The 20,762-nt window shown below is 40.4% G+C and overlaps 1 protein-coding gene across 1 annotated transcript in view; it reads left to right on the top strand.

Annotated features, from left to right (window-relative positions):
• Ddr (discoidin domain-containing receptor 2) overlaps positions 1-20,552 on the top strand; it is a 275,303-nt gene extending 254,751 nt beyond the window's left edge. Inside the window, exons 7-14 of the mRNA XM_089249384.1 lie at positions 23-406; positions 7,357-7,410; positions 7,509-7,699; positions 7,828-7,972; positions 10,948-11,267; positions 11,371-11,705; positions 13,893-14,127; positions 16,281-20,552. Of these exons, the coding sequence (XP_089105510.1) occupies positions 23-406; positions 7,357-7,410; positions 7,509-7,699; positions 7,828-7,972; positions 10,948-11,267; positions 11,371-11,705; positions 13,893-14,127; positions 16,281-16,580 (1,964 nt within the window). The 3' untranslated portion in view covers positions 16,581-20,552. The remainder of the gene's footprint in view (positions 1-22; positions 407-7,356; positions 7,411-7,508; positions 7,700-7,827; positions 7,973-10,947; positions 11,268-11,370; positions 11,706-13,892; positions 14,128-16,280) is intronic.
• Positions 20,553-20,762: the final 210 nt, after the last annotated feature.

The following is a 20,762-nucleotide window of genomic DNA, read 5'->3' as shown; positions in this document are numbered from 1 at the left end:
TTCGCTGTAAATTTCGTTGCAGGTTACGAATGGGTCGGTTGGAAGAACGACAGTGGCAACGTCTACGTGAGTTCGGGTGACAACGGAGCCGTCGAATCGAGACCAATCACGATCCTTTTCACCTTCGACACCGTACGCAACTTCACTGCCATGTACCTTCATTGCAACAACATGCACTCGAAAGACGTGCAGGTCTTCTCTTCGGCCAAGATATGGTTCAGCGTCGGTGGACGTTTCTTTGACAGCAGCAAGAAGCCGGTGCTGTTCTCGTACATGCCGGACCTGTTCTTCGAGAAACCTCGGAACGTCACGATATTCCTCCACCACAAGATCGGTCGGGTCCTCAAGGTCGAACTGCACTTCGCTTCGCGTTGGTTGCTGTTGAGTGAGGTCAGCTTCAGTTCGGGTAAGAGGCACATGATTTTTGAATCTGGTAATGCAGTTATAACTAGTGGCACCCGAGTGGCGCGATTATAAGTTTACCGTGAAGGCTGCCATCAGGTCCCAGGTTCGAACCAGGGGAAGAACAGAGATAAGAAATTTTCCCTAACTAGCTTGAGGTGACCACCGATAGATGGCAACTTCGTTTCCAACCCAACTCGTTAACGGCAGTAAATTGCAATTCAATAATATGGTTGAAGTTAAGTGAAGTAGTAGTTATAACTAACTATCCAGAGATAGTACAGTAGATTCTCGTTATGCCGCCCGTGCACTAGTTCGGCCCTCCGGTAATCCGGCGTATTTAGGAGAGTTTTTTGAGCCCCGTGGAAGAGGAAAATATATCCTGCATGTCTGTAGACTGAAGTTTATATTATTTAAATGGGCTTTTTCACCAAACTTCCGGTGACTTCGGTAATCCGGCACACTCCGGTCTGATGTGTGCTGGATTAGCGAGAATGAAGCCAGGGCTAGATATTATTTGATGCATTAACAAGAGAAATAGACTCGAGAATGTATCAATGCCTAGCCAGTACTTGATGCATGCTCCGGTATATTTCTCTTGTGGTTCTAATTTCCCATCAACCAAGGCCGTAGCGAGGGGTGGGGGGAGACCAGAACCAAACCCCGAAATGTTAGAAAATGGCTAATATATAAGAAACAACATGGTTAATTCTACTCTATCACTTTGCCCCCCCCCCCGAAACAAATGTCTGGCTACGGCCCTGCTCTAACTTATAAAACAGGTCAGATTTGCAACGTTTGGAGACAGGACAGTTTTAGAACCGCTGTTGTAGGCTATGAATCCTGCACCCTCGCCTTAGGTTACTAGACCTTAAAGAGAAAAAGGTCTGTAAGCTACTATTTTTGGCGTGATTGTTGATTGGCTCGATTGCCGATCTAATAAAACATTTTATTAGTCTTCACGAAAAATAGCTTCATAACAACCACTGGAAAATCCAGAGAGAGAGAATTTTGGAAATCCCTAAGAGTTTAGATATAGAGGTAGTAGCCCCCATATCTAACAGGGTTACCATAACATTCAAGAAAAGGACTCCACTGATTGGTCAGGTACGAAGACTTTTTTTTCCCCTCGTTAAGGTCTACTACTTCATCAAACACCAACTCCGGCCATTTCGCTGTACGGCAGTTTACCGCCATTAACGAGTTGGGTTGTAAATAAAGGCTTCATCTCTATCGTTGGTCACCTCAAGCTCGTTAGAGAAAATTATATTCTTCCCCCGGTTCGACCTGGGACCTCACTGCAACTTTCACGGCGGCAGACAAGCATTTTGCCACCAGCTACTCGGGCTCTCGTCTAGTATGTACTCAGGTTTGATATCCCTAAAATTCTCCAAACTGAATCGACGATCAGATTTGGTGCATACGTATCCAAAAACAATTTCCACCATTTTGAACCAGAATCTTGTCGGAATCTCTTCGAGTACATCATTGCTTATGTATACCCTTGTGTTGTGGGGATGGCTGGATAGTGTTGAAGCCATTTGTTACGGCTGTGGCTTTTTGGATGCATTCACCCTCTCGGGAATGTTTGAAATCGTACGAGTGATTTGAACCTGGATACATCTGGTTCTATCAAGTTCTGTACAACACTGCGATTGTCAAACGGCTGCAACAAAATATCTCGATGATCAACCCCGTTATCGGAGGAGGACCAAGCCAGTGGCACGAAACAGCTACTATCAGAAACCACTCAGACGATGGCTTCGTTCGAGTCGAAATAAATCAAGTCGAAAAATTCCATTAAAATTCCATTCTCAGTGGTGGGAATTCATTCGTATTGTATCCTATAACACGTCGAAAACATTGAACAATTTTTCCCTTTTCCCGTATAACGTATCACCGAATCTGGAAATTTAATAGATTGCTATAAATAATAATCACTGGAAATATTATCCCGTCGGAAAATTACCATTTTTCTCAAACCCTGGACTCGATTAAAGTCGTCCTGGAACTCATGATTGCTTATTTCGACGCGAGGAGCGGAAATAGTGCTTATACATACATGAATAATTTTTGATTTTTGACAGACTATTCGCAGAATCTGCATTTCCGACTCCTCCTCACCCTCTGGATCGAGCGCTTTTGCCTCTCCAACGTCCATTGGCATGATTCTGGAAAACTCCATTCGTTTTAAAACCAGCAGATTAAATTTCAGTCATGAATAAATGGCCGAGTATAATTAATTGCATAACACGCTCTCTGTCTCTCTCGGGATCCGAAAAATTCCGAGTAAATTTCAGACGCACACTAGGGTATTTTCGCACATATTAGTCTAGACATCTAGATTACTGTTGAAGTCTAGTCGATAAAACTCGCGGGAACCAGTAATCATCTGACGAGATGGCTGGAAAGTCGCATTAGTCTATTGATTAGACTGGCAGAGGTGTGATTAGGTTGTTTTGAATGCGAGGTGCTGGGATGGTCCTGGACCCATCCAGATTAGAAAATTATAATTTCCGAGAGGAGACCTGTTTCTCGTACCGTGACTGTCTAGGTTGTGACTGAGGCATCTAGGGTCGACACTTCTGGGAAGAAGTATTTTTCCTGGTTTCACCATAAGTTGGACGGCAATTGAGCCCCAAGAACCCTGGGCAAGAAAAGTAAATCATGACACGAAATCATTTTAATAAGGGGGAGACTAGCTTTTGGATGCAAAGCCCGCGGAGAGGAAATATGATCAAAACGGCGACGTTTTGAGTGTAAAAAGATCTAAAAAAACACGGGTTCACACTTAATGTGCGGCCCTAAGCTGACTTTCTGCTCCCTATGTAGCCTAAAACAGTTTTTCTCTAAATGTGGCCCAAAATGGTTTCCCCCCCCCTCCCCCCTTCAATGCGGTTCAAAACATTTTTTACCTCCTATACATATAATCTAAAACAGCCTTTTTCTCTAAACGCGGTGCAAAACAATTTTGTTCTTCCTATATGACCTGGAAGAGTTTTCTTCTCGAAATGTTAGTCTGACACAATTCTGTGGTGTGTGGTCTGAACATAACTTCAAAATTGCATTTTTGAGATATAAGCATTTTCATTGCCATTCAAAAATCAAAAATAAAGCATACACACAGATACAAATGAAAATATGCATCAGCATGTTGTTTAGCTGTAAGCACGTATTTGTGCATTTATCTCACCCGTAATTAGTTATAATTACCAAGACACATATATTTTTTTAGATCAAAAAGCCATTTTTTTTGATATCATGTTCTGACCAAACACAACAGAACTTTTCTTTTCATCCTATGTGGTCTAAAACAGCTTTCTTCTCTAAATGCATTCCAAAACAATTTTCTTCTTCCTATGCGGCCTGACACATTTTTCTTCTTCCTATGTGGCCTAAAACAATTTTACAATTTTCTTCTTCCTGTGCGGCCTGAAACAATTTACTTCTTCCTACGTGGCCTAAAATAGCTTTCTTCTCTAAATTCTTTCTCTTCTTTCTTTTTCATTACAAAACAATTTTCTTTTTCCTACGTGGTATGGAAACAGTTTTTTTCTCCAATTGTGGCCTGAAACAGTTTCATTCCAAAGCAATTTACTTTTTCCTATGCGGCCTAAATTCTGGATTTTTCTAAATACGATCCCAAAAAATTTTCTTATTATTCGGCTTAAAACAGTTTTTCTTTCTCTTCCAATGTAACCTAAAACAGTTTCATTCTCTAAATGTTTTATTCTCCAGGACAATTTTCCTTTCCAAGTGCAGCTCAAGAGAGTTTTCCTTGTTCAAATGAGGCCCAGAAATCACAAAGTATTGAACACTCTCGCTTCATTGAATGTGTTAAGGCTCTTTATGATCAGCTCGGTTGTTTATACCAAAGATAATGATGGCAAAATGAATCTATCTGCAGTATATCTATGCATGTAAAATTGATATTCTGTGTCAGGGCTGGACGAATGTATCGCCGGACATGCCCGGAGCATGTAAAAAATTCAACCGGGCATGTATTTTGTTTTCGACCACATGCCCGAATTGGACACTTTCGGTTCTGTTTTGTTTTTTTAATTTTTTAATCGACTATGATGCAAGTATTCCGACACACATGCGTGAAATTCCAGAGAAATGCTTGCTCTCTTTGGCAGCCATGATGAAAATTTGTAGTCAACGTATTTTGATCAGTTTTGACGATCCTAATATTCAGCAACCCGGTGCTGTCGGTTATGAGCTCTCATATATTGCAACTGAGCTGTTTTGCAAAACAGAAAACCTTACTTCCAATATAAGTTTGATAGTATAATAACAGTATAATTTTGATAGTATTCATGGAAGAGAAAAAAGATTTCACATAGTTTGCATACAAATTTAAAAATATATTTTCCAAAAAAACTACTCATGTATTCATGGCCCTATTATACAGGCATAGGAAATATTTGAAAGGGATAAAAATTCTGCAATTGATTCTGAAATTGTAGAAAATATTTATGCGTGTTTCTGTTCTACACGAAAATATCGGAAAAATATCCATCACAAAAATATGGAACGTCTGCTGCCACCTATCAAATAAAAACTCAACTGTCTGTTATAATTTTCTAAGCACAGTTTGGTTAGTTGTTTCAAACCAGCATGCAGCATGGAAACTAACAAAATGTGTTATACTACTATATTTAATTTATTGTTATGATGCTTATCCGTGTAAATTTTGAGTGGTGCCAAAATACCGGTTGATATATTTTTATGCTCACCCTTGGATTATTTTTTGTAAGCACTAAACAGCATATTAACCGATACTTTCGGGCATAAAATTTGCACCAATATACAGCATAAAAATAAATTAAAGTTTTGTATCTCTCACATGTTGTCATTTTCATCTCGCACATCCATCGAGTTTATTTATCTTATAGGAGGAAGCATAGCGACGGCAGGGACATCAAATCCAAAGAAATCACGTGACTCGGTGAAAACAAAGTTCGTGCCTAGCAATTTCCCCATTGAAATACACAGTTCGGTCTCTAAATATTGCGTTTTAAAGATTAAAAAAAAAGATCACTTTCATCTAAAGATTTAAAAAAATTAAATAATTTCTTTCATTAATGCTGGAATAATTTCTTTCGTTAATACTGAAAAATTTCTTTCATCAATGCTTGGATTTTCCTTCATTAATTCTGGAATAATCTTTCATTAATTCTGAAATAATCTTTCATTAATTTTGGAATAATCTTTCATTAATTCTGGAATAATCTTTCATTTATTTTGGAACTGAAATTATCTTTCATTAATTCTAGAATTTTTCTTTCATTAATTCTAGAATTTTTCTTTCATTAATTCTAGAATTTTTCTTTCATTAATTTTGGAATTATCACTTTTTCATCAATGCTGAAATTCTCTCTTTTCTTTATTCTGGAATTATCTTTCATTAATGCTGAAAGTACCTCTTTCATTAATTTTGGAATTACCTCATCGATGCTGAAATTATTTCTTTCATTTATTGTTTTAAACTCCTATTTATGCCATAAGAAAATAACGGGGGATTGTGTGTATTTTCACCGAGTTTACGTGATCTTCAGACGAATGATGTTGCAGACAACGTTCTCAGCACTGCCAAGGCGAAGACCTCTGACGTCATACTCCCTCCAGTAATATAGGCTCGATGCGCACATCGGTTTAAAATCAACTACCGGTTCATTTTAACAATAATAACAGATAGTTTTGTTTTTATTCCATAGGTGACAGCAGTCGTCCAAGCTTAACTGGGTTTTGTGTGTCTAATATTAAAGTATAAATATGAAATATAGAAAAAGTAAGGTTGGGGGAAATTTACTCCTAATATTTTTTAACCGGTTCGCAAATTATTTCTCCCATTTATGCCGGTTGGCGAAAATTACACTGAACTAAACCGTACATGGCCCAAGCTTTTGATTGAACTGGAAATTTTATTTATTGTCTTACAGTGTAAAGCTTGCACAATTCGACACTTTTTCTGCCTTGTGAAAGTTTTTTTTTATCAAGATGTCCCACTTTTTATCAGTGAATTTACGTTATAACCCCGTTTTTATCAGGATTTGACCCGGTTTTTCCGTCGCATGATCTGTTCACACTATCCCAGACCACGCCTGCCGTAGTCCGGTCCCGTAACGTAAAGAAATTAGCTACGATTCTATAATCGAGGTGATTTATATCTTGGTGACTTCTTTTTCGACGCCAACAGCGCGGAAAATTACAATTAGCGGGTTGGCTGACTTTATATATATACATTTTTAATAGCTGACCACGTTCCTTTTGAATTTTCGTATTCATTTAAGAATTTCGATTTTTAAAAAAATTTGATATTTTTTCGCAAATGAATGCCCGATCGGGCGTATAAATTTTTGGAGATTTATTCAGCCCTGGTGTGTGTGTGTGTTCTCTATACAAATCGACAATTTTAGACCGATCTTTTTCCCCCAAATTTTGAATATACAGTCGATTCCCGTTATAAAGAACTCCAAGAGAACGGAGAAATCACTTTGTTATAACGAATTTTCGTTATAAAGGAATTCCAGGTTTTTGTATTGTTCCTATGTTAACTTATCTGAGAAATTATAAAAGTGTTCGTTAAAACGAGATTTTCGCTATAACGGTATTCGTTAAAGCGGGATTCGACTGCATACCAAACAGGACCCGACTTTAGGCTGATTTTAAAGTTCATGAGAGCGGGGCAAATGTCCGAAATGGGCAAAAAAACTGTCGGCCAACAAAGGTTCGTAAGCCTCTCAACATTTTTTTTGGAATGTTTACTTTAATTACCGTGGTTTCTAAATTTTATTCTGGGGACCCGCGGATAAACTAAGACCCACGCAAGGGAGCCGAAGCTCTCAAAAGTTTAGGAATCACTGGGCTACAATAACCTATATATCATATGAGCTGTATTTCTAAGCATGCATTTTGTACTTTAAATCATGCCTTGCTATTTTGTTTCAGTCATTGCGGTGGGAAACTTCAGTGAAGAAGAGCCTCCAGCAGCTCCACCTATCGGTAATTTTTTTTATTATTTTTCCCACTTGATTACAAATGACATTTTTTTTTTTAATTATAATCTATTGATATCCAACTCTTCTCTATTTAATTCGCAGTAAGCACGGCCATGAACGAAGACTCTCTGACGAACCAATACGTCGGCCTGGTTATAGGAGTGCTCGCAGCCGTGATCCTGCTTCTCATCGTGGTCATCTTCATCATAATCGCGAGAAACAAGCGCAGGAAGAATACTTCGCCACACAGCGTGCTGAGGCCCGTTGAAAACAGGGTCACCATCAATATGAAGGTATTAACATCGACTGTGTATTTCAACGTACATTTTTAGAAACCATTCGGTTCTGGATTGCACATGCCATGAGTCATGAAGTTTTTCTAATAATCTCAATAAAGATGAATTTCTTTTCGATGGCGCAGGACCTGGAGTTGAATTTCAGTTCGTGTCCGAGCCACTTGTCCAACGGATCCGCTTACGGTCAACTGGCTGCTGATGACCCTGACAAGTTGCTCTACCAAGAACCACAAGACTTCAAAAGTGGTTATCCAGTAGCTTACTGCAACGGTAAGTATCGCATACCTCTTAAATTTTACCTTGAAGCCAGGGTATGGTCGTTATTCAAGTATTACGTCAGCAGAAATTTTGCCATTTCTTGTCTTTACGTCACCAAAAGTAAACAAACCCCCAGACCCCACCCCTGACAGAAAAAGTAAGCTGGACCAAAGCCTTCTTGACAAATACTTTTTTTTTAACCGAGCACAACTGAGGTCTATCACCATCTATGGGCGATTTACTAACTAGTGAGTTGCGCCGGAAGTGTAACTGTGTGTGTACCTAACAGTCTGAGTGCGTATGTAGTGTTGTTTGATTTTTCAGTGCTGCCATCTATATTTCAGAAGTGAAGTGACTGATATGTTATCATTGAATTACATTTGTACTGTTTGTAGGTCTGTTGCTCTCTGTGGCAAGACTTTTTAAAGAGGGAGATCGGCTCGCATTCGCGCCTTGAAGTTGGGAACCGCAGAAAACACCAACTTCAGCCGACTACTCTGTTGACACTTTGGTTGGCGCTTGGTGTTGAGCTGTGAGAGCCAGTCAATCGTGCGTACCGCCTGAAGGCTCGACGGAGTCACCTAATGGAACAAACGTTATTCCATGGAAATGTTCCACTCGATGGACATTCTCGTGGATATAAATGAGTCACCGTTCTCTTGACAAATACTGGTCTGTATCTAAGAGACTTCACTGATCCCTACAGAATCATAGGTGACCCCCCCCCCCTCCTCCGTCACCAAAAGTAAACGAACCCCAGATCCCCCCGACAGCAAAAGTAAGCTGGACCAAAGCCTCCTTGACTATTACTGGTCCGTATCTAGGAGACTTCACTGATCCCTACAAAATCATAGGGGAGCCCTTGTCCCTAAAAATATATAAAAAAAATTCAAATATTTTAGGGAAAAAAATTAAATATTGTAAAAGATAAATACCTTTGTGCAGAGGAACCTCCCCTAAAACGGGCACCTCCCATTAATGGATGCTTTTCTGATCCCCCAGTCCCGTGGAATAGGGCTTAAATGCATTTCACTCCCCGTTAGTTGGATACAGTTAATTTTGATTTAGATATCAAGAATACATCATATTCAACAAAGATAGTGCTTAATCCCGATCTCGTGTTGGTTAATATGATAATCCATTAATTAATCACTTGATTAACTAAAATAACTATGGTCAAGGATGGTAATGTTGGTTTCGGTTGCACATGTTGATTGAAAAAAAAGCCAACATTACAAGACTGATAATGCATGACTGATACTGATAATCCATTTTATGTTTTTATCTTCTTCGCACTTATTTTAATTTACACAATTCAATTTTTATTTCAAAATACGTGTAGTGCACGTATCATATTAATAGGGCAATAATAATTAATTTAATGATTAGCTATACATTTTTCCATATCTATCAAACTTTCCATTTTTGTTTTGGAGTTATGCATAACCTCAGGTAAAAGTGGATTCAGGTTAATAGTGAAATTTAATCAAACTTTATCGAGTCAATTGGTGATTATGCATAACCACCGCACCAGTGTTTACTTTTACAGTAATATATACATTTCCATATTAAAATTTACAAGAACCAATTTCGACCGAAATCATGAGTCGTATAAATGTGAAAGTCGTATACTACTCTAGGAGGCTTTGATCGTACCTCCCCATTAGTGGACAAAATTAATGGTCCCATGGGTGTCTGCTACCAAGAGGTTCTACTGTATGTTGTTTTAATCTACTGTATTTCTGTTAATTTAAAATGTTTTTTGAAAGCTAGTAACTTAAAACTTCCCTGGAAGATTTACCCCCCCCCCCCAAAAAAAAGGAAACGGAAAAACAACCCCGCCTCCGAAATTTGCCGTCCCCTCAAGATTGCCACCCACGACATAGGGCAGATGGGACGATGACTGCTTATATCTTGCTATAACCCATTTCTGTACACCTAAGAACATCATTGTGCCTCCGGACCAATAGATGTTCTGCGGCTCCTCTGCCTGATTGCAAGTACCAGAATGATAAGGCCTTGCAATTTTGGAAATCATAAAAATTCCCCAATTTCTTATTTTCCTGAACGTTTTCCAAACTTAAATGCAGCGCCACCCTTACCAGACGCGGAGCCAGGAGCGAAAATAATAGCGTAGCAAAGGAGGGGGGGGGGGTCTCAACAATTTCGGGGCACCATCCTTATCTCCCGATTTTATATATTTTGTGGGAAGAAATCCATTATTTCAGAATATACAGGAATGCTGAGAAATATCCATAAAAAAAATATTAAACACATAACAGTGGATAATAATTATCCATATTAATTATAATAAAATGTAAATTAACCTAAAAATTGATGAAAATCCAGCACTGAAGGCAAACTCTTGAGAAAAAACTGGTAAGCTTACATTACCCGAAACTGAAAATTTTAGAATTGATGAATTAAAAAGAATGAAAAGAAATGTAATTCCCACAGCAATGAAAAATCACAGTTAACAAGAAAAATAATTCTAGAATTGATAAAAAATTCCGAATTAACAGAAGAAACAATTTCGATGAAAATTTAGAATTAACAGAAGAAATGATTTCAGAATTGATGGAAATTCAGAATTAATCGAGAAATAATTTAGGAATTGGTGAGTCCTTAATAATTCACCGTGAGTGCGGGGCCTTACAAAGCGTGGCTATGCTTAAATGCCTTGTATTTGTAGAATTAAGTCCATATTTAATATTTTTGTGCCTAAGGCCGGAACGACACTATAAAAGTTTGATAAAATATATTTTACAAAACTTAAAAAAAAAAAAGCAACCAATATGCTTATAGATTATATTAGCTCGAATGTAGCCGGTACGCCTATTTTTCAAGTTTTATAGAACTTGTATCAAACTTTTATAGTGTAATCCCTTTCTAATCCGCTGTTCTAGGAGTTCTTGTGTCCTTCACGACTGTTTTCTAGTGACTGGTAAAGATCGGTTCTTTGTAAACGACTTCTGAATTCCTTACAGGTTCCGCGGCATCCAGGGAATACGCCATACCGGAAATAACGAAGTCCAGCGGCACCCCGAACAAAGGACAGTTCGGTAGGACGGTAGTCGTGGGCAAGACGCCATCGAGCTCTTCCTCTTTGCCACCTTCCGAGAAGTATTACGCCGCAACAGCTCTCGTCGAAGTGCCGAGTATCCAGGGGGTCAGCGGAAACACTGTGTACGCGGTGCCAAGCACCGATGTACTCGGACCACGGGAACAGGAGCTACCGCCGGTCAGGGAAGTGCCAAGGCATAAGTTGCAGTACCTGGAGAAACTGGGCGAAGGACAGTTCGGAGAGGCAAGTACTGGAGCAATGCATGTAATTTTAATGATAACATGTAATATCATAATGCCTCGAGGGTGTGTTAGTAATAATTTCTTTGTGATCACACGGAAAACAGGTCCATCTTTGCCGGGCGGAAGGTATACCAGAGCTAGTCGACGTGCCTTGCCACGGAAACACGTCCATCCTGGTCGCTGTGAAGAGCGTCCGGAAAACGGCGTCCCAACAGGCCAAGGCGGACTTCTTCAAGGAAGTGAGGATACTGTCTCAGCTACGGGACCCGAACATAGTCTACGTGCTCGGAGTTTGCACCAGGGACGAACCGTTGTGTATGATAGTCGAGTACATGGAGAATGGCGACCTCAACCAGTTTCTGAAGCAGCATAGTGCGGAGACGCAGCCGACTACCACCACGTTCAGGCCAAACAACAGCTCTGGTGGGAAAACCTTGAGGTAAGGGACATTAAACACACAAAAAAAATTAAAACTTCACACAAAAAGAAACAAAATTTATATGAAGACACCAAACACATAGATTACAACACAAAGAATACAGTCATTATCTAAGGAACAGTCAGTGCCATTGCCAAGAAATATATGTTGTTCGTGAGTATTTGGGTGCCACAATACAGAATGATCTTAACTGGAACTCGCGCTGTGATTTTAATAAAAAAACGATTAGAAAATATGTAGTGATTATTTACAAAATAAAAAACTTGGCCGATGAAGATTTTTCCAAAAGATTTATTTTTTACCCATGGATGTATTCGATTATCAATTATGCAATCAATGCCTGGGGAGGAGCATATTACGAGAATATTCGGAAATTATATAATATATAACAGAATAAGATCTAAAATATTATTGGATAGTTCCGAAATTCAATGAAATATTTCATCTTTAAGACATCTTAATTTTCACAATTAAATGAAAAATAATCAACGAAAAATCAAAATAGAACTACTAATCGTGTTTATCAAGTGCCAAAACCTCATATAAAACATCATATAAAAAAAACTATTCCTACATTGTCTCTAATATATTAGCCTCTTTACGATCACGGACGCAATATTGCGTCCAAACGCCAGTGGAATAAATGCAAACGAATTCTCTGTGATTTGTTACCTCTCTCTCCTCCATCGCGAAGATTTACGTTAATCCTTTTTCTTTCCCTCCTTTATAAGCGCGAAATAGAACAATTAAGGTGAGGGTGAAAATAGACTAAAAAAACTATATTGTCTATTATACTTTTTACCTCTCCTTCCTTTTTCCAACATTGAGTTGGGTTAGGACGAGGTTACCAGATTTATCGCTGATTCGACAAATAGAGATACGTAATTCAAATTTGCAGCCAAATGCTCATACGTGAAGTAGTCAAGCGTTTTTCACACGGAAAATCAACATAATAAAAACATAAATCATATAATATTTGATTTCGTTAAAAGCGCAGATTAAGAAACCACTTTGATGAAAGTGTTGTAAAATATATGAAAACAATATTGAACAGAGCACAAGTAAATAGTACAATAATAAAAAGGAGTAATGATGCATATGATAATTATAGTGAGCTACTTCCACGATAAGTAACTTGATTCTGAACTTTATTCAAAAATATACACAAACATTATGTGTGTATGTATTTTGTTCGTTATATATTGGTATTTGTATCTTATAGCCTTATGTTTGTGCGTTATACAGGGTGGACAAAAAGTCCGTAGAAATTTTAAAAATGAATAAAAACCGGAAAAATAACAGAAATAAAAAACGGTTTGCAGGGTTAGCATCACTCGGTCACGGGAATTTTTTTAAGAAAGGAAAAAAAAATAACTAAAAAAACAGATGATAGGTGGCACTGGTACGAGAGACTTCGGTAGAAATATACAAATGGGGCGGTTATAAGAACTTGAGCTCCTAATCTACAACCAGTTGATCGTTGTGAACCGTGTATGTGGACCTGCTGCACTCTGCCGTTGCTGGATTTGTGACTCACCTGCAATGTGTTATCTATCCGCTGTGGTGGTGGTGGTGGTCATGCTGCTGTAATAAACGATTTGGAGGCATTCTGTTGGTTATTTGCGTATCTTTTCTTTGACTTGTGTACGTCAACGCCACCTATCGGCTGTGTTTAAGTTATTTTTTTCCAGACGTAAAAAAAAATTTCCGTGCCCTAGCGATGCTAACCTTGCAAACCATTTATTGTTTCGGTTATTTTTCCGGTTTTTATGAATTTTTAAGTTTTCTACGGACTTTTTGCCCACCCTGTATGTTTGCATTTGTGTAACATGTTTAAATTTAGTTTAGAATAGATTTAATTTGAAAAAGAAATGGATAATGGTGATGTGCAGTTTCCTCATCTAGCTCTGTACCCTCGATTAACATACTCAATTAACATAACATATCCCTTGGTCCCCAAGAGTGACCAAGAGAGTGTACAAGCATCAGATCAAAGCCGTCTTAACGCATGGGCCTACCCGGATCTCAGAAAAAGGAGAGCCTCAGAAAAATCACTTGCCCCCCCCCCCCATGATGCTCTTAAGACGGCCCTGACAAGAAATCCTAAATTTACCAATATATTATTGTGGTAGCCTAATTGTACTGTAGTAACCCTGTCCTAAATCTAGGTATTATTTTTCCTTTCAGTTACGGTTGCCTGATTTACATGGCGACGCAGATAGCCTCTGGAATGAAGTACCTGGAATCGTTGAATTTCGTGCATCGGGATCTCGCGACTCGCAACTGTCTTGTCGGCCGTTCTTACATAATCAAGATCGCAGACTTCGGTATGAGCCGCAGCCTTTACAGCTCGGACTACTACAGGATAGAAGGCAGGGCTGTACTTCCGATACGATGGATGGCCTGGGAAAGTATACTCATGGTATGTATGCATGTATGTGCTATTTGCGAATTCTCATTCAAGGGCAATCAGCGGCATATTTACGGGGGAGCTAAAAAGTAATCTGTATCCAACAAGTGGCAAATTTGAGGAATAAGTGGTCAAGAAAATTGGATTATAATTGGAAAAAAGGCGGCAGAACCATAAATACTCTTCTGTTCAGAAAGAGAGGGATTAGGTCACTGAGCGACTGAACAAGTGATCTAGAGTTCTAGACCAGCGGTTCTCAACCGGGGGCCACATGGGCCACTAGTAGTACTGGGATATTTCAAGGTGGCCACGGAAGAAAATGGAGAAAGGGGCCATGGCAGGTGGTTTGGAGGGCTGCAGAGAGCTGAGAAGAAAAATTAAGCTGTGAAGAAATTAACCTTTTATATTAGTGACTATACAATTACAAGAATCCACCAAAACCACCCATAAATCCAGGCCCGTCTTAGGGCAAAGACCCACCCGGTCCTCACCGCCTACATTTTGAAGCAGGTTCCCTAGGAGGGGGTTTTTCGCAGGCCCCGGCTAGATTTTTCACAGACCCTTATATAAAATTTATAGTGTGAAAAACAAAAAATGATGAAAAACATATCAGGTCCCGGGCTGCAGCTCTGTCTGTCCCACTCTTGTGAGGGGTCATGCCCGGGGGTCTCACGTCCATAAGTGACCCACCTTATGATATTTTGTATAGTTCAATCAATTTTAAAAATAAGTAGGAGTAGTAGTGAATTGTGCGTTTCTGGGCCGTAGAAGTTCCTATGGTCTAACCCTAATTTCTCTACTACTGTCACATCTCACTACTACTCTGCCATAGACGCTACTACGGCCCAGAAACGCACACATCGTACACCGCGATAGTGAGAGGATACCAACTATTCATTCTGATAGTGTAGTCAACAAGCGTGACACTCCCGGTAGCTTTTTGTCTGTGTTCGGTACTCTGACCACGTTTCTCTCTTGGTCTTTTTCATAATCCAGTTGATGCGATAGAATGATTCTTATAAAAGCATGGAGAAGTAGCGTCTATGGGAGAGTAGTAGTGAGATGTGAAGGTAAGAGAGAAATTAGGGTTAGCCCATAGGAGCTTCTACGGCCCAGGAACGCACAATTCACTACTGCTAGTAGGAAATATGCAGGCTGTTCATTTCCAGTTAAGTATGGGACTACTAGCATCACTTTGCCTAATGGGCCCGTGATGTTGAGACAGTCCTGAATAGAACTCGAACTATTGAGGAGCTCAATAAATTCTAGGCCAGTGGTTTGGAGCAGGGCCGTCATTTCAACTTTTTCCGGGGGGGGGGGGAGGCAAAGTATATGTACTCAATGTATCTATATATATAAACCATTTTTAGTGTATTTTCAAAAGCCAGGGGCAACGGCCCCCCCCCCCAAATGACGGGCCTGGTCTGGAGGCCAATCTTCTTTGTAAAATTTTAGTTCAGTATAAATTCACTGAAAAAAATCAATTCAATACGTATAAAAGATCTTGCTTCTAGATGAGGGTCGAAGACTCTGGGTAAGACAGGGGAGTCACGAGAAAAAAAAATATGGTTCAAAGGGGGCCACGGGCAAAAAAGGTTAAGAAACACTGATCTAGACAATGTGCAAAGCATATGGGTGATCACAAAATTCACCTAGAGCATATGCAAGAATGATCATTTGATCATTTTTGTCGCACCACGGTCATTCTCTGCACGCGAGGGCTAATTAGACCGTGACCTACAATTTATATCCGATTCCGAACGGCAGGCTTGTTTTTTATGCTCATCGAGAGGTTGGTGCGCTAACCACCTCGATGGAGGAACTCCCTGCGGTAGCAATTTTTTCTGCGGTCGTGGCACCGTTTCTGTTGTACCCCTGCGTCGGGAAAGTTTTCTGACAAGGACGAACCGGATATCGAACTCGCGACACCTCTAAACATCCTTTGGTACTTTAGGCGAGTATCTTATGGACCTGGGCTACCGCGCCCATATGCAAGAATGTGAGTGGCCACAAGATTGACCAAGAGAGTGTACGCGTCTTAACGCGTAGGTCTACCCGGCCATTATTAGTTAAAAAATGGCTAGATTTTTTTAAAAATTTCATGAGCATGTTGATCCGTTTTCATGAGTTGACTTTCATCTTGTCTCTCTTTTGAAATATTCCAGGGCAAGTTCACAACGAAGAGCGACGTGTGGGCGTTCGCGGTGACGATGTGGGAGATACTGACGTTCGCCCGTCACCAGCCGTACGTCGAGCTGACAGACGAGCAGGTGATCGAGAACATCGGGCTGCTGTACCACGGCGACCCCCTGTACCGGCCCCTGCAGCAACCTGCCAACTGCCCGAGAGAGATATACGACTTGATGAGAGAGTGCTGGCAGAGGAACGAGGCAGACCGGCCGAACTTCCGCGAGATCCATCTCTTCCTCCAGAGGAAGAACCTCGGATATTCACCGCAACTGTGATGATGACGGGAATGGATCAACGATCGTCGTTGTGTTTTTTCCCCCATTGTGTTAATTTTTAATTGTTTTCCCCCACACACACGTCTTATCACCGTGACCGTGAAGCCATACCACGGTCGTGTCAGCCTGATAAGCATCTTTGCGAGCGCGTCGAAGTGAAAACAGCCGACTGATCTCTTTCAAAGAGGATAAGTACTCCATCTCCTCGGCTGAATATCGGAATCATGCTCTGGTCACCACTGAAGTGACGTTATCTAGTAGTTATCACACGACGTTCACGACATAATCAATGTACAGAGAGGGACCGTAACCGTAGACGTTTCGCAATCATTTAGGACAGTACCGCGTATAAGAAAATGTAATCAGTTGAGTCTGTTGCAGTCTGTCGAAGAGAGAGAACCTTGTAAAGGTGTCCTCCTCCTGCCAAGGCGGCAAATCTAGTCTCAGTACGGAATGGGACTGATCACATAACCAGTTGGCAAAATAGGTTTGCCATTCTAAGTGAACGATTTTCCTAGAAGCAGGCACGGATCCAGAGGCTCTGAATCCTTGAGGATCCGTTCGGCTCTTGCTCATCCCAAGAGCCGAATAATACGAGAAAAATTGGTCTGTCCCGTAAAATACGCCTGAAGCTAGGGAGGGGCCACACTCTTGTCCAGCCTAGTCCGCTATATTCATTCGCAAATGTTTATTTCCAATGTTTGCCTCCCCCTGCTGCAATGAAGCACCAGCGGCATATGCTGGCTGCAAACTGGCTTTATCCTGGCAGTTATAGTTAATAGTGCGGTATAACACTTTACTATAGACTATCTCCGGTCATATCGCCATACAGCAAATTACTACCGATTAAACAGGGTCGGGAATGCAGTTGCCATCTATCGGTGGTCGTTTCGGGTTCGTCGGGAAAAACTTATTATCTATGTTCTTTCCCCACGAGCGAACCTGCAAACCTGACGGAAATCATCATTACCGTATATGACGTAGGCGAGCATCTTACAACTGTCCCAATGTTCTGTGTCCAATATTTGCTTCCAGAACACCAACGCGTGTTGTGACTATTGGCGTTCTCCGACCGATGAGTGGCCAGACGGATTAGAAGATCGGAAAGGAAGGTGGCTGGAATAGGGGGGCTGCTGGAAGGTCCTGGTCGTTCTCTTCGAACATCTCCCCCCCCCCCCTCCACTTCCAACATTTGACGATCATTGCCGATGGCGGACATTTCTCGCACATGACCAACCTTGGAACGTGTTGGGCCAAGTTGGACACGAGTATGGCTTCATCTTGATCAGAAGCTTGTCCATTTCTTTCAAGTAGACATTGATTTTTTTTTTCTCTCGAAGTATTAGACAGTCTCGATACCGGTTTCTATTAGTTTTTTGTTGTTTTAGATATATCGGCAGAAACGATGGACCATCCTTTCAGATCGTGTCAAGAACTCCAAAGAGCTATATTACACTATTATATTTTACACTCGTAGGACTCGTGGTAAAAAAAAAAACATGCATGTAATACAGTATGTATGATATATATGATATATATATATATATGTTCACACACGAAAACATAATCCGTGTCCCAGAACATTGGGCCATTTCGCAAGAGCTTCTTCCTTCAACGAGAAAAAAAAAAAACTTTCTAGTGGCTGTCACTCAACAGTGTAAATGCGACGAGCCGAGTTACGAGATTCTACATTTACGAGCAAATGTTATTTTGAAGCGTATGGTATACGATTCACCCCGACCCCCACTTCACAGAGAAAAGATGTATTTCCCACTCTTTTTGTTTCCACGTTTATAATGTACAGTGACATGACTTTTCTTTGTGATTTTTGTACAGGATTCACGTTGTATTATAATAATAAAAAAAAAATCTGCGTTTATGAGTGCGCGGGTGTATTTAAAAAAGCAAAATGTAGCGAGAAGAGAGACGGAGACATATTCCAGTGCATGCGTGAAAATGTTGTACTATGAAATTATGGAATGTCTTGTGCAGTGACCCAATTGCTGATATCGATATTAATGCAAGATATCCCCCCCCCCTTTTTTTAAAAAACATTTTAACCATCTGAAGCAGTTTCGGATTGGATTTCTCAACCCTTATCAGCAGGCATCTTCAACCCGTTACTTGCGAGCGCCACGGTGCTCCATGAAGTACCCAGAGTGCTCTGTGCTCGTGTCCGATTTCGCGCTCGCGAGCACTTGATCAACGTTCCAATTAAACCACTTGGTACAAATTGCTTTCAAGGACTGAAAACCATCTTGATTTCATGCATTCGTATGTCAAGCTTGCCGTAAGGGTGCTCTCGAGCTTGCGTGCGAAACCTCATGTGCCGGCACTGAAGGGGAGGCTGACAGGGGCTCCAGTTCAGGGGACGTTGAGATAAACATTATTTTTTTTCAGAAAAAAAAATTTCCGCACATTTTTTATTTGGTGTACGAAATGTTCTTGACCATACGTCCCGCTTCTGAAGAAAATATATTGGGTTGGGATTTTTTTTTTTCTGCTAGTTTACTTAATCCTGAAAATCCAACTCGTTGATGAATCATCCTCGATTACACCTATCCTTTAAAAATGATGTAAAATGTATTTGAAAGGTGGTTTCTGTTGCTTCAGGGACCAAGCAAGTGAGAAGCTTAATTTTTCCTTTGACTTCATTTATCGTTCTGGAAAAAATAGGTAAGGATAACCAAAATGCACACTTGCACCTTGGGATAGAGTAAAGGGGCGGTGCTGTTGGTCCATGTGGCCAAGTGCGGCTGGACGGGGCGTCGCTGAAGAGGGGGGGGCCAAATCCAAGGTAAATAGGTAAAAAAAATGATTTCTGACCACTCTGGAGAGGCGCCAAATCCGAGATTAAGGGACGAAAAAAGGGTTTTTTTTGTGAGAAATTGTTGAAATAAGTTGTGAAAAAGGGGTTCCAGCCCGGGACCATCTTTACCATTTTTCTTTTTTCCATACTAGAAATTAACTATAGAAATGTCCTCTCCAAATGTCTCTCCGAGGAATGTTGTTAATACAGGATTCCTCGAAAGAGACTGGTTATTTTTTGGAGATGATGATTACAAGGAGGAAAATTCTTCTCTGCCCTCACGGGGGACAGGGCTATCTCAAGAACATCATGGGTCCCCGGGAAAATTGATTTTTCTGAGACCCTATCCAGTGCCGTCTTAAAAGCATCATGGGGCCCCCCGGCCAAGTTATTTTTCTGTGGCCCTACTTGACAAATTCTCGGAAATTCAAACCGGTTCTCGTTTTTGTGAGACCCCTCTTTTCTTGAGGCCCCGGGCCATGACCGGGTAGGTCCATGTGTTAAGACGGCACTGACCCTATCTAACTAGAAATGCCTGCCTACCAATTTGCATGCTTAATCTTGAAAATCTTAACCAGATCTCATTATCATGATAGATGATCGTCATCTCTGCACTTTAGTACCCCCGGGTGAGCCAATGAGTTAAGACGGCACTGTTGGTGAACCAATCACGGGCGAAAACCAGTGAAAGCTGCGAAAAAAAAAATGGTTCATTAAAATTAACCCCCCCCCCCCTCGAAGTTAATTGATGATGATTGGCTGGAATTTACAATCAATTCCCAATAATGTTCTGTTTCCGTACCATTATTTTTTAATTGCGGGCCAATACTCGTGCCATGATAAGAATGAATGAATCAATAGCTTGAAATAATAAGAACGCTGTGCCCACACACATTCTAGATGTGCATTAGGTAAAAACAGGAAAAAAGCAAAAAATCGTTGTTAGTCGATTGTATATGGTGAAGTATTAAGTGTTATATAACACACAGAATGCAAACATTAAAAAGCAAAGCATTGTGTCTGTATATGTATTGTACCGAGTTTGGTGTGTAAATATTGTATGACTGTGTTCAAGGTAGTGAAGAAGAAAAACCAAGGAAATGCACTTTGAAAATGGGAAAGAAAAAGACATTAATAAAGGAAAAACGCACTTTTCTTTTGTATGTTCTGTGTATTTGTCATTTATTATATTTGAATATACCAACGGAGTCATTTGTCCAGTCAAAAAAAAAATGCTAGTGTAATTACTTAGGGGTCATTCAAGTATTACGTCAGCATCGAGTGGGGGAGGGAGTTTCGGATTTACTGACTTTTGATGACGAGGGGGGGGGGGGTTTGAAGGTTGCTTATGTCGTCAACCACCCTTTTTGAAA

The sequence above is a fragment of the Pholcus phalangioides genome, unplaced genomic scaffold (genome assembly GCF_987345545.1).
Source record: "Pholcus phalangioides strain wild (caught in Gottingen) unplaced genomic scaffold, Ppha-v1.0 ptg000022l_1, whole genome shotgun sequence".
In the NCBI taxonomy this organism is placed as follows: Eukaryota; Metazoa; Arthropoda; class Arachnida; order Araneae; family Pholcidae; genus Pholcus; species Pholcus phalangioides.
This window is presented reverse-complemented; position numbering and strand designations above follow the sequence as displayed.